The 24,755-nt window shown below is 58.5% G+C and overlaps 2 protein-coding genes across 3 annotated transcripts; both read right to left on the reverse strand.

The window, feature by feature from the left end:
- Positions 1-1,096: 1,096 nt before the first annotated feature.
- CHRND (cholinergic receptor nicotinic delta subunit) lies at positions 1,097-10,101 on the reverse strand. The gene is made up of 12 exons (XM_072719164.1): positions 9,962-10,101; positions 9,537-9,682; positions 9,079-9,123; positions 8,446-8,555; positions 8,177-8,332; positions 7,863-7,972; positions 6,828-7,028; positions 5,492-5,603; positions 5,253-5,367; positions 4,213-4,417; positions 4,004-4,122; positions 1,097-3,118 (listed from the first exon to the last, which is right to left on the reverse strand). The coding sequence occupies exons 1-12, from the start codon at positions 10,011-10,013 to the stop codon at positions 2,936-2,938; spliced, it is 1,554 nt and encodes a 517-aa protein (XP_072575265.1). The 5' UTR covers positions 10,014-10,101; the 3' UTR covers positions 1,097-2,935.
- A 434-nt stretch (positions 10,102-10,535) lies between these two features.
- On the reverse strand, positions 10,536-15,792 carry PRSS56 (serine protease 56). Of its 2 annotated transcripts, none has more exons than XM_026006248.2 (13): positions 15,492-15,792; positions 14,718-14,855; positions 14,326-14,379; positions 14,021-14,210; positions 13,543-13,642; positions 13,297-13,456; positions 12,913-13,055; positions 12,509-12,671; positions 12,199-12,375; positions 11,947-12,111; positions 11,799-11,861; positions 11,315-11,421; positions 10,536-11,001 (listed from the first exon to the last, which is right to left on the reverse strand). In XM_026006248.2, exons 1-13 carry the CDS (start codon positions 15,595-15,597, stop codon positions 10,717-10,719), a joined length of 1,851 nt encoding a protein of 616 aa, XP_025862033.1. In that variant the 5' UTR covers positions 15,598-15,792; the 3' UTR covers positions 10,536-10,716. The 2 variants fall into 2 exon arrangements, with proteins under 2 accessions (XP_025862033.1, XP_072575264.1); XM_072719163.1 differs by having other exon boundaries at positions 14,326-14,382; positions 15,492-15,791.
- Between the last annotated feature and the right edge of the window lie 8,963 nt (positions 15,793-24,755).

Genomic DNA, 24,755 nt, shown 5'->3' on the forward strand with positions numbered 1-24,755 from the left:
TCCCTAATGGATTCATCACTGTTTGAAGGAGGGTGAGTAGCCCTGATGGCCTGGGGAGACTGTGTAGGGTAGGGGCACTCTGTGGTTCCACAGGAAGCTGGCTCCTTGTGGTTGTGACTTCCTGGGGAGAATCTGTGTCACCCAGAGAGGGGACCAGTGCTGACAGCCCCCTGGGGTTGCACTGCTGGAGGAATGGGTGCTGGTGAGGGTCCCGTTGTGACCCTGGGAACCTTGCACGGGGCACTCTTGATCGGGTATGGCATTTTGTGGTTGTCTTCTCTGGAAGGTTCCATGCCACTGCCACTGAGCAGGGCTGGACGCCAGAGGATTCACCTGGCAGTTGCCAACAGTGCCATCGTGTGGCAGAGAGGAGCAAGGACAGTGGCTGAGGGATCTGTTTCAGGGCCTTTGTTGGTGTTGAGATGGGGACCCTCTCATGGAGGATGATCCTAGGGAAGCCCCAGACTTCTGGCTCATCTGGTAGGTGTAAGTCTGAGCTACTCTTCCTATTTGGAGGGAAAAAAATTAAATATGTGTACCTCGAATCTGCACACGGTTCATATTGGAAGTCAGAAGTAATGGGTCAGTTTTGCAGTTAAGAGGTCTGTCTTTAAAAAAAAAAAAAAAAAAAGAGGTCTGTCTTTTGTTCATTTCCATTGAAAGACCCAAAATCTCACCTTTTGTATACCTGAGCTAACGAGGTCACCAGCTACCTCAGAGGGAAATGGGTTGAGCTGTGAAGATCTTAACTGTGTGTGTCAAGGAGGAGAATAATTGGGTCCCCTGTGCTTGCTCCCATCTGCCCTCAGACCCCCTGCCAGCCTCAGACATATGAGACCACAGGCTCATCCCCTGTGATCTAGTCCCACAACTGAGGAATGAGTTAAATAACCATCCCTTGGGGCACCTGGGTGGCTCAGTGGTTGGGCAATCTGCCTCTGGCTCAGGTCGTGATCCCGGGGTCCTGGGATGGAGTCCTGCATCAGGCTCCCCGAGGGGAGCCTGCTTCTCCCTCTGCCTGTCTCTGCCTCTCTCTCTGTCTCTCAGGAATAAATAAATAAAATCCTTTTTAAAAAAACCATAACCACCCCTTAAATTTGTAGGACACATGTAAGGACCTTTATGCCTACTAGCAAATTCGATTTTCACAACACCTCACAAATGGGACTTACACACACATTTTGTTGATAAGAAAACTAAACCTAAGACATGAGAGTGGCTTGTCCCAGATGGCCCTCTGGTGTAACAAAGCACCCCAAAATTTTGTCTATTAAAGCAGCAAACATATACTATCCCACACAGTTTCTGAGGATCAGGAATCCAGGAGCAGCTTAGCTGGGTGGCTCTGGCCAGGAACTCATGGGGCTGTGCCCAAGATGCTGAGCGGGGTTGTGGTCTCATCTGAAGGCCCCACCGGGGCTGGAGGATCTGCTTCCAAGGTCACTCATGGGGCTATAGGCAGAGGGCCTCCGATCCTTGCCAGGTGGGCCTCTCCAGAGGACAGCTCCCCGTGCCAGCTGGCTTCCCCAAAGTGAGAGATCCGGCTGAAAGCAAGAGCAATGGAGCAGAAGCCGGGGGGGGGGGGGGGTGCCGCCCTGTCTTTTAGAGCCTAGTCTCAGAAGTGGCACATCATCACTTCTGCCTCATTCTGTTGGTCACACAGACCAAGTCTGGTGCAGTGAGGGAGGGGGCTGCACAGGGTGTGAATACCAGGGGGTGGGGATCACTGGGGCCATCTTGGAGGTAGGCAACCATGTCTCCCAGCATCTGCAGCCTCAGCCTTTGGCTCTTGGGATGGGATGGCCGGGGGCTCCCTTTGGGATAGAGTTGCCAAATTTAGCAAATAAAAATACAAGGCGCCTGGATGACTCAGTTGGTTGAGCATCTGACTCTTGATTTCGGCTCAGGTCATGATCTCAGGGTTGTGAGTTTGAGCTCCCATTGAGCTCTGTGCTGGGCATGGAGCCTGCTTAAGATCTTTCTCTGCCACTTCCCCCCAGAATGAAACAAAACAGGATACCCAGTTAAGTTGGAATTTTGGATAAACAATGAATAATTTTTCTTATTAAGAGTATGTCCCAAATATCATATGGAAACCCTACTTTGGGAAGGAGAATAGAAGCCCAAGAGGTGACACTCCTTGGGAGGGCTGAGTTCTGGGGCTCTAGGATTGTGTGTGTGACCCGAGGTTGACAAGCTGACCTTTAGTCTTTGTGGGTGTTGACCCTGACCCTTCCACCCGTCCTCAGTTTCCCTGAGGCACCCAGACAGAGTCACCATGGCAGAAAAGGCTGGGGAAGGCTATTTTGCAACCCTGGTGCTCCCACCCCTGCTGGAAGCCTCTTTCCTTAAGAGGCCTAGAGAGGGAGGTATCCCCACATCAGCCCCAGGGGGTACCCCAGAAGCCCAAGGGTGAGGGGTTGTGGAGAGGAGAGTGGCTGGAGGAAGAGGAAAGTGAAGGCACAGGATCCCACTGCTCTACCCCCACCTCGGGGAGGGGAGGCAAGAAGAGGCCTCTGCCTTTCTGACTCGTCACAGAGGGGTCTTAAAAGGCCAGCCTGAGTGGCTCCTCCCTGGTCCCTTGAGCCAGCCCCTTTTTTCCCCCAAATTGTTCAGCCCCTCCCCCCCAACCGATGTCCACTCTCAGACCTGCTCGATGGTTCCTGTCTTTACCTGCAGAGGATCTGCGGTTGAAGAGTGGGGTTTCTCCCTTCCTCTCTTAATCTCAGGAAAGCCCAGCTCTTCCTGCCTCAGCCTTGCAGGATCAGCTGGACTCAAGCCGCAGGGCCAGAAGCTGGCTGCCCCAGGAAGGACTTGTCCTCCCTCAGACACCCCTGTCCACACGGCTACCCCCCCACCTGCTCATCCCTTCCAGGCCAGAGGCCCCACCCGTAGCTGTCTGGGAGCTGGGCCAGTGGGGCAGGGCAGGCCTACTCTAGATGAAGCGCTTGTCCTGCTCGTGGTAGGAAAAGGGGTCCCCGGGGAAGGGCTGAGGTGGAGGCTGGTTGTAGGCGCCCTGCAGGAAGATCCAGGCCGTGCCCACCACCATGATGGGTGTCACCACAAATAGGCAGAGTCGGTCCACTGTGCGGGCCACTCGGTTCCAGCAGTCCTTCTCCTGGGGGTGGGTGGAGACAGAGACAGTGGAGTGAGGAAGGCCCACACCCCAGGCTGGGCGCCCAATGACAGAGGCATGGCCCTGGTGGATCTGTGGGGGTTGCCTCAAGCAGGGCCCAGGCCCCCCCTGAAGCCAGGGTCTCTATCCAGGAGACCGAGAGCGGGGCCACAGCCTCCCTCCTCACCCTGCTGCAGGGCTCCAGGGCCTGAGGAAGAGCTGGGGGCCCCGGAGTCTCTCTTAGGGGTCTAAGGAGGGTAAACTGTCCCCCCTCCCTTGTCCCCCCTCCCAGCCTCTCATTGCTGTGCTAGCCCATATGTGAACCGGCAAACAGTTCCCCTTTCTCAAGAGAGTTTTAAAGGTTGTATCATATTGAACAATCACCTAAGGCTGCCTTTTACATGTCTGCTTATGGGGGCGCCTGGGTGGCTCAGTCGGTTCAGCATCTGCCTTTGGCTCAGTTCATGATCTCGGGGTCCTGGGATGGAGCCCCGCATCGGGCTCTCTGCTCAGCCTAGAGTCTGCTGCTCCCTCTCCCCCTTCCTCTGTGCTCTCTCTCTCTCTCTCTCTCTCTCAAATAAATAAATAAAATCTTAAAAAGAAAATAAATGTCTGCTTATGTCTGGAGTATCAGACTTGACGTTGAACAGGGACAGGAAATGATCGACCACTGGGACAGAAGGGCCCCTAAGGGAGCCGTGGGCCTGCAGCTATGCCTGGGTGTACGCCCTGGGCACTGAGCCCTGCCCAAGGGGCTCTGCCTCCTGGGGGGCCCGGAGTCTGCACCCACAGTGGACTCCATCTAAGTGGGTGTGTGTCTCCGAGGGGAACCCAGCTGCCTTTTGACGGGATACACCCTATGTGCATGGCGACCCTGTGGCTACACACCTCGTTGTAATCGTTCTGGTCCTTCATGTGGTTGACAATGAAGTTGGCCCCATCCACAGCTGGCTTCAGCTCATTGAAGAGCTCCTGCTGGGCTTGCTCGGAGCCTGCGGGGGGCCGGCCTGCGGACACCAGGCCAGGGGCAGGCATGAGGCCTGCCCCCAGCCCACCTCCCGTGAATGGGCCAAATTCCCAAGCCACCGGGGACCCACGTGCAGTGGTGGGGCGCCGGGCCAGCCCATGCCGCTCGGACTGCTTCTCAAACATGAGGTCACTTCGGGACTTGAGCAGGAAGTACTCCTCAGCCTTCGAGATGTAGCCCAGGGAGCTGCTCCTCCGGACGAGAGCCCCTGGGCTGGGCCCATCCTCTGCTGGGCGGGACATGTGTAGGAGTTCCGGCAGGGTCTCCAGGAAGAGCTGCGGCAGGTTGGGGGACACAAGGAGGCTATTTTACAGACATGGGGTCACCTTTACACGTCAAAACTGCTGTGACTAAGTTCCTGGCTCCACAAAGTACTCCTGAGTCTGATGCTGTCACTGATTCCCCCGATCCCCTACTGATGGACACTTAGTTTGCTTCCAACTCTCCCCTATTGCTCAGCTCACAGCACACAGCAGAACTCATTCGCGGAAAAACAAACAAGTAAGAAAAATCCCCCAAATGTTGAGCGCTCTTCTATGCTAATGACCCAACAAGTTGCTAAAGCACCCTCAGCCATCCCAGAACTGCTAGCAGCCCTGCAGTGGCCCAGAGTCAAGGACACCCCCTCCTGGGCACGCCGTCCCCACATTCCTCGCCTTCTTTTTTAATGGAGGTATAGCAAACATAACAGTCAAATGAACTGATCTTAAGTGTAGAGCTAGATGAATTTTTACAGATGCATTCAACTGTGTAAACATTCCCCCAGATGAGATCTCAAACACTATCTCGAAGGTCTCCTCGTGCCTCCTCCAGTCACTTCCTACCCACCCCCCGGGGTAACCACAGTCTTGATTTCTATCACTAAAGGCTGGTTTTGCCTGTCCTTGAACTTCATAGAGAGGAAACTGTGCAGCTTCTGCTCATTTGTGCCTGGCTCCTTTCAAGCAGCAGCGCGTTGGGAGGGTCATCCATGTGGTGTGGGCAGCAGCCTGGGGCACTTTTGCCATGCAGGGTGGCACTCCCCCATGCAAGGATACGCAGGGTCTCTACCTGCCCTCCTGTAGATGGACAGCTGGACAGCCTCCAGCTTTTGGCCTATAGAGCCCTCACCTTCTTGACCCCCTCAGACAGCACGTGGGTGCTGGGTGTGCGAAAGTGGATGTTGAGCACGATGACACAGATCACCACGACCATGGTCACCAGCACCATGCCGAAGAGCAGGAACCTGTAGGCACACGCTCAGCCTGGAGCCCGTGGGGCATGGCGGGGCACAGTGGGGTGTGGCAGGGCAGGGTGGGGCAAGGCAGGGGGAGGTGGGGGAGATGCAGAGTGGCACGGCTTTCACTCACTTGCCGATGAGGGGGATGGCCATGGACGTGGCGGGCAGCCGCTTGGAGATGAGCAGCAGGAAGACGGATTGAGCCAGGAGCACTGAGATGGCCATCGAGGTCTTCTCGCCACCTGGGGGAGGCCGGACTTAGCTGCCACCTCTGGCCTTGGGCCCAGGGGCTCCCCCTGCGCCCCTTGCACCACTGTTCACAAAGCCACAGTGCCCTGATTAACATCATGGGCTATGGAGCCAGAGCACCTGGGTTCAAGTCCTAGCTCTGCCACTTACTAGCTGGGTGACCTTAGGCAATCAGCCTGACCTCTCTGTGCCTCAGTTTTCACAACTGCTAAATGTTGTGAGGACCAAGTGAGAGAGTGAATGTTAAATGTTCATCACGCTGCCCGGCATGGGGCGAGTGCTCAATGATCACCAGCTGTCACCGTTAGCCGGCTCCCTGCCACCCTCCAAAAATCACCCCTGTACGGAAAGTTCCAGGGCATCTTCGTAGCATCAATATCTCACCAACTCTTAGTCCTCCCCTCAGAGACCCCGATCTGCATTGCCTGGCTCTTCCCACCCGAGCTCCTGAGCTTGCTGTGCGGGGGTCACTGTGGTCACAGGCCTACAGCCCTGCCCCAGGGCCCTTTCTCTACCTGAAGAGTGCCTCCCCACCCATCTCCAGCTCAAGCACCACCTCCTCCAGGAAAGCTTCCCCCATTTTACTTTCCCCCGGGGCTGTGCTCCTAGTCCTCTGGTTTCTACAATCTCTGCCAGCAGCAGAGGCTGGATCACATTTGTCCCCAGGGACTCACTACATCTTGCTTGTAGTAAATATTCTGGAACTATAGTGAAACCAAGTAACATAGGTTACACATGGCCTTCTAGAACCAGGTGAGCATAGATTGCATCCTCCACACCTGGCTTCCTAGAGATCTTCCTAGACATGCCATCACCCACTCACTGGTTCAAAGTGCAGGGCCTTCTGTGTGCCAGGCCCGTGGTCACACATGGTGACAAGGACAGAGGGATAGTCTAGTGCTTCTCCCTGGGTCCTTGGGAATCCCCATGGTGAGAAGCAGAAGCAGGATCCCAGAGGGACAGATACCCTCCACCCCCCGTCCCCGGGGCCCTGTCCACCTGGGGATGTAGACAGGGTCACAAAACCCTCCACTTGGCTGGCCACATGTCTCTCATGCCTGGACCCTGGGCAGGGAGCCCCCAGGCGTGGTGACCCCCTTGTGGCTCCCAGGAGGAAGTGAGGAGAGGGCTGGGGAAGCCTATGCTCAGACGCCCTTGGGGGAGAGGGAGGGGCTGCCCCAGGTGGCCGAGGAGCTGGGACAGGCTCTGAGGCTCACTGTCAGCCGGCAGGTAGAAGACCAGGTTGATCATGAAGGAGATGAGCACACAGGGCACCAGGATGTTGATGACATAGAAGAGGGGCTTGCGGCGGATGATGAGGTAAAAGGTCACATCCTGGTGGCCGGGACTGTCCAGTGGGATGCTGGGGTCCACGTTGATCCTGGCTGGCCGGTGCACTATCTCCCATTCCCCGTTCTCTAAGGGTGGCAGAAGGATGCCTTGGTGTCAGGTCAGGGGGCTGGGGGGGGGCCTTGGGGCAGCGCGGGGGCCGGATGGAGTGAGCCAGCCCGAGGGGGCACCCAGGGGAGAGCTCAGATTCTGTTTGTGGGTGTCTTTCCCTGGGGAAATCTGCAAGAGGGAAATTCTATTCCGGGAGTGTTTTTTTTTTTCCCCCTTCTTCTAAAACAGAGAAGCTGAGGCCACATATGGTTCAAATAAGAAGTCTTAGAGATAAGGATGCAGTGAGACCACCTCCCCCTCCACGTGGCTGTGATAATCACAGCCTTGGGACCAGTGTGACGTAAGTCTCCTCCGATGGACAGGGGCATGTGGTGGGGGGTGCATAGAAGATCTGAGTCCGATCACAGATAGGGGTGGAGGCATTGGGAGGGGGTGACATACACACTAGGATGCCCGCTAAAGCCCCAACCACACCCCTGGGCTTACTGGGAACAGAAGTCTGACTACCCTTCTCATCGATCAGCTACAACCATCCCCAGGGACCCTGTCCAGACCTGGGAGGATCTCTTGGCCTGGGCAGGGGAAGGGGTGGGGTGCTGGCACCTGTCTCTGCCTTTGGGACACAATCCCCTCCGTTTGGACTTCTTTCCTTTCAACGTACTAGATTTGTGTCGGTAGGTATGTCCGCGTGTGCTTCTCTGTGGGTGCCCATCTGTGTCTCTCTGCCCGTCTGGGTGCCTGTAGGCCCACGTTCCAGGTGTGTGTGCGCACGCGTGCATCAGGGCGGGAGTGTGTCTGAGCCCCCCCCCCCCCCCAACGCCTCGCCCATCTGCAGAGGCTCCTGCCGACACCTGTGAAGCCCTCGGGGTCGATGATGATCCACTCCACCGGATAGAAGCGGCCCTCTTCTTCCTCCTGCTTCAGACTCAGGGTGATCTCCTTGGCTGTGTACTTGAGGGAACTGGGGAGGGCAGTGGGCAGAGGGGGGTCATCAGTGCTGGGCTGCGGCCACCGAGCGGGGGCAGGGGGAAGGCTAGCCGAGGAGGTCCGTGGTCAGGCGGGTGCGGGGAAGCTCTAAACAGGACAGAGCAGGGGCCTCTCTGCACCTCCCCCAGCCCCTGGTGGTGGGCCCTGGGGTGCGGGGTGGCTGGACAAGTGGGTGCACCTGAACTTGAGGGAGCAGTTCTGCCAGTCGAAGGGGAAGTAGGTGACAGAGATGGGGCAGGAGGAGCAGAAGATGGCAGGCGGAAGCCAGTACACGTAGCCCGAGGGGTAGATGAGCACGTTGCAGGAGTAGGAAATCTGGAAGGAGCCGTCATTGCTGAGGGACAAGGACAAGGGCCACGGTGAATGCCGAATGCCGGCCAGCTTGGAACCAGTAGGGGTGGGGGAGGCAGAGTGGGGAGGGGATGCCAGGGAGGCCTGCGGCTCAACTTGTTCTCCAGCACAATCTCTGGGAGCCACAGCATGTCAGGCGGCAGGCGCAGGACACTGATGTTTCCAAAGTCTTTAGCGTCCCACTGCAGCCGGCTGTCTGTCCAGCCCTGGAAGCCCAAAAGGTGTGTCAGCAGTGGGCTCCGCCGTTGCCCAAGGCCCCCACCCTCCTCACGTCCCTGGGGAAAGACTGGAAAGGGTCTGGGAGCTGTGACAAAGAGGTTTAGGGGAGCTGAGTCCAGAGATAGGACTCAGGTCTGTCATGCACAGTTGTGTAGAATGTACACTGCACAACCAAGGGAGCCTATTTCCACTGTGGACATAGAAAATGTACGTCTGTATTATGAACTGCTGACAGATGGCAGAAGAGTGTCTTTTAATAAAATCAAGATATTGTGATAATTTTCCCATAGATGAAGAATCCCAATCTACCAGAAGTCTCTATCTGAGCTAGTGGCCATACAAGGTGATGGGAAGGGCAACTGGGCCTGTAGTAGGAGCCAGCTCTCCTGGAGGACAGGCAGATCCCCTCCCAGAGATGCCCAAGCAAAAGGGAGCATAGGGGAGCCTGGACCCTGCACCCTTACCCACCCCCCTCCCTGCCCCCAGCTCTGAGTGGGGTGTTCTCCTTACGTGCTCAATCCACACGTTAGTGGTCAGGGTCTCTTCTACTTCTTTCTGTAATCACACAAGACACCTGTCCCCGAGGGCACACCTGGTTCTTTCACCTGCACACATTCACCAGGCACCTATGCCTGGCCGCCACCCAGGGAAAACCATGGCAGTTGGCCTGACTCCCGCAGCAAGCACTCACAGTCAGGAAGGGGTGGGCAGACCAAGGAGCAGTGTGTCATGGGTCCGATGCGGGGCACCCCCCAGAACTGAGGCTGGAGGGGAAGAGGCATCAGCCCAAGACCTGTGGGCGGCATTGAGCGTGCAGAGCGCTGGAGCCTGCTTCCCTGGGAGAGGAGCTACCATAGGCCAAGCTGGCGCCCAGGTCCCTCCACGTCCGTCCCAGTCCGGGAGACAGGCCTGCAGGAGGCTGTTCCTGGCCTCCTGCCCCCCAGCCCAGCCACCGAGGGGCCTCTCACCAGGGAGATGAGGTTGGAGAGCGTGAGGGCCAGGGAGACCTCCACACTCTCTTCCTTGTGCGCCACAGGCCGGAGCTCCTTGTTGTAACCTTTCTCTTCAAACAGGTAGCGGATGAGTCTCTCCTCCTCGTTCAGACCCCAGCTGCCTGGGGAGGGGTAGGGATAGGGACGAGGTGCTGGGAGTGGGGGCCAGGAAGGGAGCTGCCCTGAAATCCTGCTGGGCCACCGGGCTGGGCTCCGCTGGGGGATCCAACCACTCCCCAGGAAGGGGGCTTGGTGGTCAGCCCCTCCAGGGGGAAATGGCAGTGGGGGTGGGGAGTTGGGCCTGATGTGCCAGGGAGGAGGTTAAGGAGGGAACCATGCAGTGGGAGCCCTGGGTGAGAGTCCTGAGGGACCCTTCAGGGCAGGGTGATGTCCACTCTTACCACACACGACCAGTATAGCCAGCAGCCCCAATGTTAACACGGGCCCCTCCATCCTGTCCTTCTGACTGGGTCTTGTGGCTTCTGCCCCTCCAGTCTACAGGGCTGGGGAATGTGGGTGGGTAGGAGAAGGGACAGGTGCAGGGTGGGGGGAGGGTGCAAAGGGAGGAGGCATCCGGAAACGCAATCTGATACCTCTGGGCATGGCTGTGGGATAGAAATCCTAAGGCAGGTGGTGATGAGGGTGTGGGGACAGGGACTGGCTGCCAGGCAGGAGCCCAAGGACAGGAGGCAAAGATCCCAGGCTGGAACTCCCCACAGCTAGCGGCAGGGGCGGGGACTGGGTAGAGCACTGGACACTGGGGGCAGCACTGGTCAGCCAGGGATAGGGGAATGGCGACAGGTCAGCTGTTGCCGTTTCTTGGGGGAAACAAGAACGTGGAAATGGGGACTTAGCAGCCTCTTTCCAGTGTCTTTGTGACCTCTGCCAACTGCTGTTGGAGGCTGGGCCCTGCTTGGCCCTGTCCAATGTCCCCCCCACCCGGTTCTCATCCCAAGAAAGCTCCAGAGTTATTCCTGTAGATCATAAATAATGTTTATTAAAGCAGCTGTGATTTTCTGATGGCACATCCTGGAAGACACATGGACCCCGGTCCCCCACCCCACACACCCAGCCCACTGTGGCCGTGACACTTTGTCATCACAGGAGCCTCCCAGAGTGGTAGGTCCCCACCAGGGGTTGGGAGCCCAGATGTGGCTCATGGCCCCCTGGCTGGAGAAATCTGAGGACTGAGTGAGTGATGCCCCTTGGTCCCCAGCCCCTGTCTCTGCCTTGCCCCCATCTGGGGTCCCTCTGCCTCTGCCAGGGTGGCCAAGCGGAAGGCCTGCAAGGCTTGTACCAGCAACCGGGGGAGGCTGCGGGCCATCGTGGCTGGCTCCAGGCCTACCAGGCCACCAAAGACCACATGCTGGCCCCCCAAGCCTGCCCGTACCCATGCTCGGAAGAGGCCAGTCAGTGTTTTGGAGCCCAGATCGGCCAGGACCTGCAGAAGGAGGAGGGAGCTCAGGGTCCCACAAACCTGCTCTTGGGCCCCCTACCCCCGAAGACTGCACACTTCCTGCTCACTTGGATACCCCCCACACATGCCCTTCCACTCACACCCCCTCCCAGACCTTCCCATCCAGGCAGCACCTCTGCTTACACACAACTGCTCTCCCCACCCCTTGCCTCCAAGACACCCCAAGTGGCTGGAGGTCCTGCCTCCTGCTGTGGAGGGTGCCCGTTCTGTCCCCTACCCATCAGGGCTGACCCAGGTCAGCCTCCGGAGGCCACTGTGAGTGAATATGGGAACCTACCTCCTGAAAGTCCATGGCCAAGTGCTCTGATGGAACCTGTAGGATCCAGGCATGGGTGCCCTGAAGGGTGGTCAACTTCTGTCGCAGGCCTTCCAGCCCAGGGCAGCCTGCGGGAAGGAGAGAGGCCCTGGGAATAGCCAAAAACGGATACCAGCAAGGATCTGGGCGTGGGATGCCCACCAGGACCTCGAGATGGCCTCCCAGTGGGCAGATTTCTCCTCATGTGACAGATGGGAAACTGAGGATCAGAGAGGTTAAGTGACAACCCAAAGCAGATGGCCTCTGTGGACACTGAGGGGGGTCCAGAGCCACAAGTCCCCCCAAAGAGTCACCCTGCCTACTGCGTGGCGGTGGGGGGGGGGGTCAGGTGGGGAGAGCCAGCGAGCCTGGTGGCCCCAAGAATCCCCCCAGGGCCTCGCCAGCCCTTGGTCGGCCTCCCCCCACCACACCCCGCCCCGCAAAGGCCGGCAGGGGGCGTCCTCACCGTTCGCTTCCTCGCGCTGCTCCGGCCTCCGCTTCGGGAACCGAGCGCCGGCAGCCCGCGATCCTGGGGAGACGCAGGGTTAGGGGGTGGCCTGCGCGGCGCAGCTGGCGGTGCGGGGCGCGGGGGCCGGAATGTGACGGCGGGGTACCTGGGTGCAGCCGCTGCTCGCGGGCGGGGTGCCTGGGAGGCTCCAGGAGCGCCAGGGCGGGGCGCGCCAGGGCGGGGGCCAGGCGCCGCATCCCCGGGCTGGGGCCGAGCAGCTCCTGAGCGCCCCGCAGCAGGCCCAGCAGGGTGTGCGCCAGCGAGCGCAGCTCTGCGGGCGGGACAAGGTCCGAGCGACGGTCAGGCGCGGGCCAGGCCCTCCCCGTCCCCCCGGCCCAGCCCTGGGGACCGGACTGACCGCATCGCCTCCGGCGCTGCAGGCACTGCTGCTGCGCCAGCCGCGCACAGGCGGCCGCGGGCCCGGGGCACAGGCGCGCGTAGAAGGCGCAGGGCGCGGCGGCGTCTGCCACGGGGTCCCCCGGCGGGTCCCAGGCCAGCAGCTCCCTGCAGCTGGGCTCCCGGCTGGAGGCGGGTGCTGCGGGGGGGCGGTCAACTCAGTCCCGGCTTTGGGCCCTAGCCCCCGCAGCCTCCCCCGCAGGGAGACAAGCTTCCCCGGCGGCGGGGATGAAGATACTCCCGGGAGAGGTGAATGGGAACGGGGTGCTCACCGCTCATCTGCTCCTGGAGCCAGTCTCTGAACACGGCCACACGAGTGTAGACCCCGGGCTTCCCTGGCTCTCCGCATCCGTCCCCCCAGGAGGTGACTCCGTACAGGACCTCCCTGGGCTGGGGGCCAGGCTCAGAACAGGTCAGGGGGCCTCCGGAGTCACCCTGCGGGACCCGAGCCAAAGGGGAGGATACTACATTGACCTGCCCCTCTCATATGCCCCTGACCCTTGGCAGGGTAAGGCAGCTCCGGGCTCTCCTGGAGTTATTACTCTTGTACCCATTTTAGCAATGGGGACACAGAAGCTCAGACAAGTTGAGTGACAGCCTGACTGTGGAAGGAAAGAAGCTGTCCTGTCCCTGGGGGCAGCCCACCCAGCATCCTGCGACCAGTCAGGGCTCATACCTGGCATGAGTCGATGCCCCCGGCCAGGTAGCCGGCACAGAGCATGCTGCTGGGGTGCAGCTCGGGCCCCAGCGCCCTTTTGCAGGTGTCAGCGCTGAGCAGGGGCACTCGCGCCTCCCTCACCGCCTCGGCCTCAGGCCCGTCTACAGGGAAGCGGTGGAGGGGGCTCAGGCCCACAGGGCAGGGGCCTAGCTTCCAGGGTCCCACCTCCCCTTCCCCTTCCCCTTCCTGGATTCCTCCCCCTTTGCAAGATCAGGAAGCATTTTGCGAAGGCAGTTGGAGGTGGGTGGGATTCCCTACACCCCGCTTTCCTGAACTCCATCACCCCAGCCCCCCCCCAATTCTTCCCACTCACCCTCACCCAGGCCCGGGCCTGCCCCATACCTTCGAAGAGGGCCCCCCAGCCCGCGATGGCGCAAGCCGTGCCGGCTGGGGGCTCCCGGGGACCCTGGGGCAGGCACACGGGGCGCACCGCCCCCGCCCGGCTCACCGGCGTCCACAGCTGCACCAGGGCCAGGTCGTTGTGGAAGGTCCGCGGGTCGAACTGCGGAGTGGGTGGCGGCGCAACGTCGGTGACGCGTGGGGTAGGGGCGCTGCTCCCACCTCAGAGCCTGGGGTCTCCCGTCTCACCTTGGGGTGGGGCAAGATGCGGTTCACCGGCACCTCCTCCGCTTGCTCCCCCCGGGGGCCCTCGGCCAGCGTCACCGTCCACAGAAGCTCGTTCGGGGCGCTGCGGGGCGAGCGGCGGGTGATGCGCAGGACGGGGGTGCAGCGGGTGATGCGCGGGACGGGGGTGCAGCCAGTCCCGGAGACCCTGCCCTCCGCCCACCCGCACCTCCCGCCTGCCGGGCTCTTCCTCCGCGTGGCTCGCGGGGCAGGGAGGGGGCCGGGGAGGGGCGGTGGCCCCCAGGCTGCAGGCGGCCCCCACGAGCCCCAGCCCCCTTTCCGCGCCCCAGCTGGGCGCCTCGAGCCGGAGCCGGGGAGGGCGGTGGCCGCCGCCAGGAGGCAGCAGAGACCAGCCCTCGCGCGGGGCGCCCGCCTGGCGACCCCGGAAGAGTCGGAGGGCGCGCGGGGACGTGGGCTGGCCGCGGGGTGGGGGGGCACGTACCCCGCGAAGCAGTGCGCCGCGGTGAGCACCCAGGACGCCGCCACCAGGACGCCGCCGCACAGAGGCTGCCCCCCGAGGTGCAGCCGCACCAGCCAGGGCCAGGCCCCGGGGGGCGCAGCGCTACCCCCCACAATGCGGCCGTGGGCACGGGTCACGTTGACAGCGCTCGGGCGCCTCTCGCCGCACGGCCCTGGAAAGGTGGCATCGGCGTCACAAGGGACAAGTCCTGGCCGCCTTCACCATCGAGGCCCCTCCAGGGTTCGCCCTGCCCCCCGCCCTGCCCCCTTGTGCCCTTTCAGCCTCACCTGGCTCTGCTGGATCTTGGAGGAGGGGAGCCTGAGGCCTAGAACGCCAGGGTCCTGCTGAGACATAGACCTTTGAGCCTCCCACCCTTCCTGCACCCAGGCAGAGCCCGGGCCACCTCCCTGCCCTGGGGCTCCCCTCTGTGACTCCACCCGGAGCAGTCAGGATCTAGTCAGCAGCTGTAAACTTCTCACTATTCAGCTAATGAGCCCAGACTCTTCCTGCCCTCCTGCCTTTGCAAATGCTGTGCCCTATGCCCGGAGTGCCCTTCCCACTCCGAGAGACCTTCATCAGCCTGGTGGCAGCCCCACCTACTTTCTGTCCCCAAGTCAAATGTGAAAGGAAGGGATGGGGTGGACAGGCGATCTGGCCAGGGAAGTCCCTGCGAGCTCACCAGGGCATGGGATGGTGTGGTTGGCACAACCTCTGCACTCGTGCAGTCTGTGCTGGATTTCCATTGCCACTCGATTCACTGCCCACTGGGCGCTCCTCTGGGCAGCCTGCAATGCTTTCGTGCCCTGGGCTGACAGAGCTGCTGGGACATGGGGCACAAGTCATGTGTGGTTGGGGAAGAGTCTCAGGCTCCAGCCGCCAGGCCTGCCTTGGGAGACAGGGAGAAGCAGGTGGGGGCCCGGGAGCACCAGGGCAGAATGGGGAGGAGAGGGAGCCCCAGGACCGGAGGGCCCAGCACTCAGAGCAGATGGTCCCAGATTCTCAACCCAAGAGCTCTTTGTAATTCAGCTGAGCTGGGCTGGAATCTTTGAAAAGGGACTTTCCTTAAAAACCTTGAAGGAAAACAGCACCCCAAAGGTCGAGACATCACAAAACTCAGGATTTTTGACAAAATTATTGTGGTCAAGCTGCCCACCTTTGGGCCCAGATAGCCAAGGAGATGCCACCCTGGACCCTTCCTCCTGCTGAACCCGGAACCTTCCCCAAAGCACACCCTTTGGTGGTACTTGCCAGGTCCCCTTCTCTCCGCACACTTGTCCTCCCCGTTTCTCTCCCACCTGTGCCTCAGTTCCTGGCCCCTTCTCCCGGCAGGGTGGGCAGAAGGGACCAAAGGGCCCAACGAGTGGGAGCTGGCCAGGTCATACTCCCTGCCCTGGACCCATTTCCTCTGTGTTCCTCCCACCTCGGCCGCCCCCTCAGACCAGCCCAGGCTCACCTTGCAGGGTGCTGGGGGGCAGGCGCATATACAGGGGGTGCCCGTAGGCAGACCATGGGTCTGGGAGGGGCAGCAGCAGCAGCAGCAGCAGCACGGGAAGCAGCATGATGACTGGGAGCCGGGCCGACCCTGGCCCTTTTCCCCCTTGGGGTCCACCCTGCAGGTGCTAATCCTTTGGTGGCTGCCTCCCACTGCCTTTCTGCCCCTGGGCACTGGATTCTTGTCCCTCAAATCATCTGACTGTTCCTGCCCTTCAAAATCACCCACCTTCCTCAGTTGGTCCCTCACCTGGCCCTTAACTCCCCGGAGCCCACAGGGGAATGGGGCTTGGGGGGCTATATAGAGGACAGACTGGGGGGGTACTCGGGAGGGGGGCCAGGGTTGGGGGAGGGATCGGGGTAGTGGGCTCGACCCTCACCTTTGAAGTTTCATAGTCCCGGCTCTGAGGCCCCCCTTCTGTCAAAGGAGCCCTTGTTTCTGCGGCTCCATCAAAGGGGCCTGGACAGGCCAGAAGAGCTGACGGTTGGGCTGGGGGCCAGGCAGAGGGGGGCCAGTGGGTAGGGGTTGGCCCTGTCTCCAGAGCTCAGATGGGGGGGGATTCCCATCTGCCTCTACTCCCTGAGGAGTTTATGGCTATGCTGGGGGCAGATACTCCTGGAGGGAGGAGGGCAGGGGGTGTCTGAGGGTCCTCAGCAGCCCCACCCCCCGAGGAGGTGCCCGAGCTCCCAGCCCCTCTGCCCCTAATTGCTTGGCAGCGTCTCTCCCCCATGTAGCCATTTCTAAAGATGATCAAAGCGCCCTAATTAGCGCCGTAATTGCCGCACTGGGGGTAGTGGGGTGGGAAGAGGCAAAGGCAGGCCCCGAGAGGAAGGCGGACATGAAAGGCCCCACCAGTGGCCCAGTTTGGGTCGGACAGGCCCCAGCAGCTTCTGACGCTCTCCCAGACCCCCTGCCCCTATGCAGAGCTCGCTCGGCCTGTCCAGCATTGTTCTCAGTTGCTATGACCCTGATCTGGCAGGAGGGAATCTTCTGGAATCTCATGGGGAAGGGCCCAAATGAGCAGCTCTCCTGGGAGCTCCCACCTGGGGCAGAGAGGAGGTGCCCTTCTGCCCCACAGAATGTCCTGGGACAAAAAAAAAAAAGAGAGAGAGAGAGAGAGAGAGAGAGAGAGCGAGGATCTTGGCACCCCAATTCATGTTGGTGACCCAGGGTGGCTTTGGCAGGCCTGGTGCCTTCCCAGAGCAGATCCTGTCAGGACATTCCTCCCCCCCAACATATTGTCCTTTCTTTTCCAGCCCTTGCTCCTTCTGTGAAGATGGTCAAGCCTCTGATGGGAGCCTGCCCCCCTTCATAAGACAGAGCCCCAGACCTGCAGAGAGAGCCTGGGTCTCAGGGGTGATGGGTGAGACTTGGGGAGCATGGTGGGGTCAGTCAGATCCAGCAGCTTCTCAGGCCTCTTCCTTCTATGCCACTGGGCAGCAGAGAATGTGCACGACCTCTTTGTCCTCGCTGAGACTCTCTTCCCCTGTGATCACCGAGATGTCGCCATCATTTTGGTTCTCCCCTCCCTCTCTGGGCCCTGGCCACAAAGAAGCTTGTGGAACTCTTCGAACTCCATTGGAGGTTGCCACCCATCCGGTGGTGTGCTGGGAGTCAGATCATACTGGCTCCTGAGAGCTGAAGATTGGCATCTCTTCCCAGGTCTGCCCTGGGTGACTTCACATGGGGGGCTTGAAACCAGCCACAGTGGGAGCATACACCACGGGAATCAGCACGCGCTATAAATCAGAGCCCCCCTGCCTTCCGCGCCTGCCCCAAGAGCCAGCTCAACATTACGCAGCCCACCAGTGTATATGCCTCCCTTCCCCTGCCTCGTTACCACCGCACCTCGCGAAGACAGTACCTCTGGTTCAGGAGTGCGTGAGATGGTGTCTGACTGTGGGTTATTGTGAGTGAATATTGTAAAGTTGGAAGTCACCCATTTGCATCTGAATATCCTTCTAGAAAGGATGTATATCTAGATAGGGTTTATCTTTTTTTTATCCATGATCTCAAATTTTTGGCAGAGAGGGTGTTAACACGGCCTGTACTTGAGGTATAAACAGAACTTTGAAAAAGCTTCCCAAGGGAATTACCTGTGGTTCCAAGAGAGCCAGCGGGGTAGGGGACCCAGAAAGCAGAGAAGGTGGGTGGAGAGCCTCATAGGCGTCTGGGTGACAGGCCAATGTTTCAGGCCGTCCTAGGGGTGGGGGTGCTGGCATCCAAACTAGAGGGATAGAGGGATTAAGGCCTGGAGTGTGCCCCGCAAGCCAGAGGCCTTGGGGAATTCCTCAAGGAGGAGCACACTGCTTGCACGTTGGGCACCTCAGTCCCTTGGCCAAGTGAGGCCATTGGGATCCCTCCAAAGCCAGGCGGGCCAGGCCAGAGCCTTCAAGGCGTGCCGTGGGAGGAATAGAAAGACCTAGAGCTGCTGGTCTGCTTACTGCCCCTCCTGCCCCAGCTCCCCTCAGGGTGAGAACCCTCCTGCTGCCAAAGAAAACAAGGGGCCTCACAGCATGGATTATGAGTCATTCCTCCCCAATCCCGGCCCCCTTTCCTCTGCCACTTCCTGTGATCAGAGCCAGCCTGGGCTCTCTCAGCTCCCGCACCTGCACCCCAGCCCCCCAAGTGCCATCAGCTTCATCCACTTCCTCAGGCCACCTCTTGAGAACCCGGCCTAAATCCATGTTGCATGCAACTATTTTGTGTATGATTAGTGATTGGTCCTCTTGCTCCTCAGTGGCCTCTCCCACTGGAATGGTGGCCCACCCCGCCACTCCTCCTCCTCTTCCCCACCACATCCCTTCTGGCAGCTTCTTCGGAGCAGTCGCTTCTCTGTGGCAGGCTGTCTGGCGGGGTCTGGCCGGTTCCGAGGGGCTCGGCGTCCACAGGCTGGTTGAGTGGCCATCCCCCCAGACCTCCTTCCCACTGCAGGGCTCACTGCTGGCCCCTCAGACCCACATCCTCCCCACAGGCCCTTGCCCACATGCAGAGGAAAAAACGTCTGAGGCTGGGGAGGTGGCGTGGGGGCGGTGAGAGCCGTGGGGCTGTCACGGGGCTGGGGGAGAGAGCCTCTTCCCTCATTTCTGGAGCAGAGCTGGAAGGAGGAACAGGGTCCCCAGAGGGATGAAGGAATCCCTTACCCAGGAATCAGGGGAGCTGGCAGGAGGGAGAGGCTGGCATTTCAGCGTCCCATTGGGGTTCAGCTTAGCCAGAGGACTCACTGAGCTGCTGGGGACTCCCCGGCGGGACAGCGGGGTGGGGGCTGCTGAGTGAGGCTCTCCTGATACCCCCACACTGAGGTTCCCGGGCCCTCAGAATTTACAGAAGGTAATCTCACCTATACCCGCAGGCCGGAGAGTTGACCCCCGAGTGTGGATGAGTGTGTGGCTTCAGGCTTCTGGGGACCATGTTGCAGCATTAGGTGCAAAGCGCGGTGCGACGTGGTGCTGCCAGCAGTACACTGCCGTGACATCCGTGTCGGCAGGCAGGACTGGCTCTGGAATTTGCAGGGGTCCTGGTGCAAAATGAAAACAGGGCCCCTTGTTCAACAATGATCAAGAATGTCAAGACCACGGCAGCGGGACATTAAGCCAAATGTGGGGTTTTGCTGAGCACGGGGCCCTGTGCCCAGGGGAGTGCCCCAAGTGAGCAAAGACTCCATTGGCAGGCAAGTTAGACCCCTGTGGTACTGTTCACGGAAAAGGTGTTGTGGGGGCGCCCGGGAGGCTCAGTCCGTTAAGCATCTGCCTTCAGCTCAGGTCACCATCTCAGGTCATGATTTTAGGGTCCCAGGATCGAGCCCCATGTCAGATTCCTTGCTCAGTGGGGAATCTGCTTCTCCCTCTGTCTCTGTCCTGCCCCCCCCATTTGTGCTTCTCTGTCTCAAATAAATAAATAAAATCTTAAAAAAAAAGAAAAGGTGCTGTGGTTTTGGGGCTCCCCGGCCCACGCACATCAGGAGCTGGTGCCCCTTCTCTCTCTCTACACAGCATTGCAGAACTGAGGGTGAGGGGAGCCCCCCCCACAGCCTCCCACTCCCATAGAGCTTCTGAAGCTCCTCCTGAGCACAGGGAGGTGACAAAAGTTTTGCATCAAGCGAGAAACTAAGAAACCAGAGTTTCACTGGGCAATGCCCAGAAAGAGATTTTTTAAAAAATTTATTTCTTTGACAGCACAAGAGAGAACTAGCTCACAAGCAGGGGGAGGGGCTGAGGGAGAGGGAGAAGCAAGCTCCCTGCTCAGCTCCCTCCCTATGTGGGACCCGATCCCAGGACCCAGGGATCATGACCTGAGCTGAAGGCAGAGGCTTAACTGACTGAGCCACCCAGGCGTCCTTGAAAGAGAAGATTCTAACCTGGCAGGTGGAGAAGTCTCAGAATCTCCAGTGGGAAAGCAGCCTCTGCCCGCACAGCCAAGGCAGAGCCTGGAAAAATGAAATCACTTCAAGTCTATTTCCCCAGGAGTCGAGACTCCCCGATAATCTGGTTAGAGCCATCCGCCGTTGTGAGCTTGGTTACTTGTCTCTGTGCTGCCAGGGAGCAGGGCTTTGTGTTCAAATGTTGGTGTCCCCATTACCCAGAACGGAGCCTGACACCCTATATTTGCTAAACAGCTGAGGAAATGAAGGATCAGTACCGGCCCCTCTTCCGGCTCCAGAGCTGAAGTCTCTGCCTCTTGCACATCAACCTCAATCTGTCCGAAGCAGTCCTGGGGTCTCCTGCTCCCCTGTCCTGTGCAGGGGCTGGGGCCGGGTCCGCTGCCCCTTCCTCCTCACACCCATGTCCTGGCTGTGCAGTGCTGTTCTTCTCCCTGGAGTGTGGGTGTGAGAGGTGACATCTTCTGGGTGTCTGATCACGGTCGGTGATCTTGGGGCCCAGCAGAGCTGGGGTCTTCCCTCTTCTGCCCTTCCTGTGTCCTTTCCTCTTTGCTGCCCTGTTTTGGGGGGTGGGAGGAGCAGTGTGACTGTCCAGGGTGAAGGAGGGATCCCAAAGGGACAGGAGGGACTTTTAGTGGCATCCACAGCCCCTGGTTTCTCCACCCCACCCCCACTCCCCATGGTCACGGGTCCCCCACACTGACCCCTCCTGCAAGTTCAGGCAAAGCCTCAGCCCCAATCTCCCACTTCAAAAAGAGGGAGGGAAAGAACCTTGGACCTTTTTGTTTATATTTCTGGAAAGTTTCAGCAAGTTCATGTCAGGAGGCTCCAGCCCCGCAGCCTCCCCACTGGCACAGAGCCTTCTTTTGTGTTCTGAGGAGGATGGTGGGAGGATCCTGGGCCTCTGGAAATGGGAAGGAGAGACTCCAGCACCAGGTCTGTACACTTGTCTTCTGGGGAGGACCTTCCTCTTCCTCCTCCCTCTTTAGGACCCTCCTGCCACGGTGTGCTCATGCTGACATCCTGGGCCCTGCCAGGGCCGTGGGAGGGAGACTTAGCCAACAACTGAGCAGGCCGCCTTTGGGGGGCAGTGCCTCTGGACAGGGTAGTGGGACCCACACTATGCCAGCTCCACGGACCAAAAATGGCCTGTGAAGCACAAAAGTGGCCACAAACCAGCATCCCAGGCATATTGAGGAACAAGGGTCTTCTCAGGACGGGAGGCAGCTCAGGCAATGATTCAGCGCTCAGACCTGGGGTTCTGATTGCTTGCCTGAGTGACCTTGGGTGAATCACTTCCTGTTATGGGTTGAATTGTGTCCCCAAAAGACATGCTGATGTCCTAATCCCCAGTAGCTCAGAATGTGATCTTATTTGGAAAAAGAGTTGTTGCAGATGCAATTCAAGTTGAGGTCACATTGGAGTATGTCGTCCTCGCAGAAGAGAAGAGACATCGGGGAGAGAGTGCGGTGTGACAGTGGGAGCACAGACTGGGCTCATGCATCCAGCTAAGGACTGCTGGCGACACTTGACACTGGAAACCCGGAGTAAGAGAAAGGCATGAGGGGCGCCTGGTGGTTATGCGTCTGCCTTGGGCTCAGGTCATGATCTCAGGGTCCTGGGATTGAGCCCTGAGTCAGGCTCCCTACCTGCCCCTCCCACCTGGTGCTTTTGCTTGCTCTCTCTCTTTCAAATAAAAATAAATAAATAGATAAATAAATAAATAAAATCTTTAAAAAGAAAGAAAGGCATGGAACCAATTTTCTCACAGACTTTGCGAGAGCGTGACCCTGCCAACACCTTGATTTTGGATGTCTAGCCTCCAGAACTGTGAGAGAACACATTTCTGCTGTTTTAAGCCAGTCTGCGGTGATCTGTGACGGTGGCCCCAGGAAACGAGCACACTTCGCCCTCTCTCAACCTCAGGTTCTCAACCTGTGAAATGGGATACTAACAGCCACCTGGCAGGGAGAATTAAGGAACACCCACCCGTTGGCGTCCCGCAGAGGGCTGGCAGGGGTTGTCATCATGCTCTAGATCAGCGCTCGGTGACCCCGTGGGAATTGATAGGATGCTATTTCCCTGCGAGGATGAGGTGAGGGCAGCAGCAAGGGCCGGATCCAGCACGGCAGCAGGGGAGCCCAGAGAACAAGGGAGATGAGGGTGCAGGGCGGCAGTGTGGGTGGGGCTCCCCAGGCTGTGCGCCTGCTGCTCTGAGGGCATCTGCATAGGGGGCTCCTTCCTCTTGGATTGCCAGGCCGCTTCAGCTCTTCAGCTTTGCTTTCTGCTGTGATCTTCTTCCTCCCTCTGGGCTGAACTTGACTTTAATAGGGAGAAGCCTGGGGTGGAGGGTGTTGGGGGGGCTGCCCCCCCCCACAGGCTGAATGGGTCTCTGAGAACGAGGAGGGTAGTCCTGGAGCCTTGCATGTAGGACTCTGAATTTGGTGAGACCCCTGGGGCTCAGGGCTCACTTTTCACCCAATATTCTGGGCAGGAGCCACAGAGCAGGGCTGCATCCAGTCCACCCCCCATTTTCAGAATCAACGACTCATTCCCACCCAGCAGTCTTCCCAGTCTCCATCCCTTCCCACCAGACTTTCCTGTCAGCCTCTTCTCAAGTGCTTGGGAGAGGGAGGGGGTCATCCCCACCAGTCCCCCCAACCCCGGCCAGGCCAGTCCAACCTTCTCCAGTGGGGCCACCCCCCTACCTTAGCTGCTGGGATCCTTGGTTGGGGTGGGGGTGGGGGCTCTGCTTTTCTGCTTTAATCAGAGACCCTCAACTTCGTTTCTTTTCATTTAGTGAGAAAAATCAGTTCAAAGGAATTTTGCTAAAACTTCCAGGAAAACAGAAACAGAAAATACATGAAAGCACAAGTCCACCCGAGTTTCTATAGCATGAAGTCCTGTTCTACAACTCGCAGGGTGGGCGGCTCCCCTCTCAGGCTGAACCAGATGAACTCCCCATTCTGTCCATCAAAATGGTCAGGTACATTCGAAAAAGACCCGTGTAACAGCTTTATTGAAAAATGTCATATTTACAATGTGTCAGAAATCATATCCTTTTTTTTCTTCTTTTTTTCTTTTTTCTTTTTTTTAACTTTTAAACATGATGGAAACCTTTAGAGAAGGAGACAGTGTCAAGACCAAATTCTTTGAAGTCAGAAAGGTGCAGAATTTTGCATACCGCTGCTCAAGCTCCTGACGGAAAGAACGCAGGCCATTTCGAGGTTCTGCTTGCCCCCCCCTTTCTGTGTGTATTATCTTTCCTGGGGTCTCTCTCCGGAGGCTTCCCTTCCCTTTTCCCAGGCGCGCTGTGGTTGCATTTCTTTGAAACTCGCTAATTTAACGAAATGCCCTCGGTTTCCACTGTAATATTCACATGGCTCCTCCTCCTACATGATAGATCCTCCCTAATCAATAATTTTTATTCTCCTTGCTTCCAAATCTTTTTGCGACCACGAGATGATCGTTTTAGAAAACACTGTCTCTCTGACAGAGACATTTCCTGGAGTCATGTGGTTCCCGTCGGTGTTCCTTCTGTTTATCTTCTTTTGTTAAGATAAACCAAAATCAGATTTAATAAATTACATTTAAAATATTCAATCAGATCCCTTTATAGCAAGCCTCCTATCAGTTTATCTCTCTAAACGTCTCATCCGCATCAACACGACAAGAGATTTCTGGAAATGATGGTTATTCATTAATTACAGCTACTTCTGATAGGGAGACTTATTTTGTTTTGCTTTTTACTTCTTTTCTTTGTGCTGCCCTGCCTCGCCTGAATTCTTTAAAGCCAGCAGGTAGCATTTATACAAATGGGAGACAGGAAGAGTATGAAAGAAAAGTAGGGACGGGAGGAGGAACCTTAACACAAATTCACCCACTAAATGCTAAAGTCAAAAGTCGGTTGAATATAGGCAACTTCCTGTGGTTCAGTGCATTACAATTACCCTTAAATTGTTTGAGGCAAGTGTTCCCAGACCCATTTTAAAGGGAAGGTCACTGAAGCTCAGAGAAAGTCAGTGATGTGCCCCAGACCCTATCACTAGAGGAGCAGAGATGCAAACCGGTCCTGCTTGCTGAGGAGGGTCACGCCCTTGACCCCAGCCCCACCCCGCCTCCCAAGTCCACAGGTGTCTCCTGACCATGCCCACCGGCCTGGGTTTGTCCAGGGTTTATCACAAAGGTGGAAGGCTCTTCTTGAAAAAGTGTGTGGGGGGGTGCCTCCCCCTCCAGGAGAGCTGGCTGTGCCTGGGAAGGGGGACCAGAGGGGACAAGGTGGGGCAGCTGAGATGACACCTGGGGTGAGGTCTAGCAAATGGCAAAGCAGCAGGCAGAGACCAGGGGCCAGGAGGACTTGGAGCAAGGAGGACGAGAAGTCAAGGCTTCAGATGCCTGCCACCAATGTCCTTCAGTACCCGTCTTATTTCCCCAGGGCCCCTGAGGTCTAGAAGGTCTCGTTAGGGGTGTCTCAGCCACTCTCCCCTTTCTGAGTCCTGCTGCCAGGCGTGGGGTAGAAGGGGAGAGCACATACACCAGGGCCCCTCTGCAAGGCCTAACCACACTCCAGCTAGGCACGGCCTGTCCCCCCACTCCACCCCGGCCCCCCTGCATGGAGCCCCAGGCCCTATCACCTGGGGTCCAGCAGAGGCCGCCAGCCCAGGACCAGAGGCTGGGAGTGGGGGGCAGGGGCCTGCGGAGGGTGGAGCCAATAAATCTTCTAAGGCAATTATGGAGGTAAGGCATAAACACCAGCTCTTCGCCTGCTGCAGCCGCCCCCTCTCCTGCCCGCGCGCGCACACACACACACACACACACACACACACACACACTAAAGCGTGGCCCAT

The sequence above is a fragment of the Vulpes vulpes genome, chromosome 9, assembly GCF_048418805.1.
Source record: "Vulpes vulpes isolate BD-2025 chromosome 9, VulVul3, whole genome shotgun sequence".
Lineage (NCBI taxonomy): Eukaryota > Metazoa > Chordata > Mammalia > Carnivora > Canidae > Vulpes > Vulpes vulpes.

Bases quoted from the DNA above. Each gene is read 5' to 3' on its own strand.
- PRSS56 (XM_072719163.1), bottom strand. From the start codon at position 15,597: ATGCTGCTTCCCGTGCTGCTGCTGCTGCTGCTGCTGCCCCTCCCAGAC. The intron at 13,643-14,020 runs GTACGTGCCCCC...CTCGCCCCGCAG, and splicing joins GCGGCGCACTGCTTCGCGGG to CGCCCCGAACGAGCTTCTGT. The intron at 13,056-13,296 runs GTATGGGGCAGG...GCTTCCCTGTAG, and splicing joins CTGGGGGGCCCTCTTCGAAG to ACGGGCCTGAGGCCGAGGCG.
- CHRND (XM_072719164.1), bottom strand. From the start codon at position 10,013: ATGGAGGGGCCCGTGTTAACATTGGGGCTGCTGGCTATACTGGTCGTG. The intron at 5,604-6,827 runs GTGAGCCTCAGA...GGCCTCCCCCAG, and splicing joins CTTCTACCTGCCGGCTGACA to GTGGCGAGAAGACCTCGATG. The intron at 4,123-4,212 runs GTGGGTCCCCGG...TGGTGTCCGCAG, and splicing joins CCGGCGCCCCACCACTGCAC to GCCGGCCCCCCGCAGGCTCC.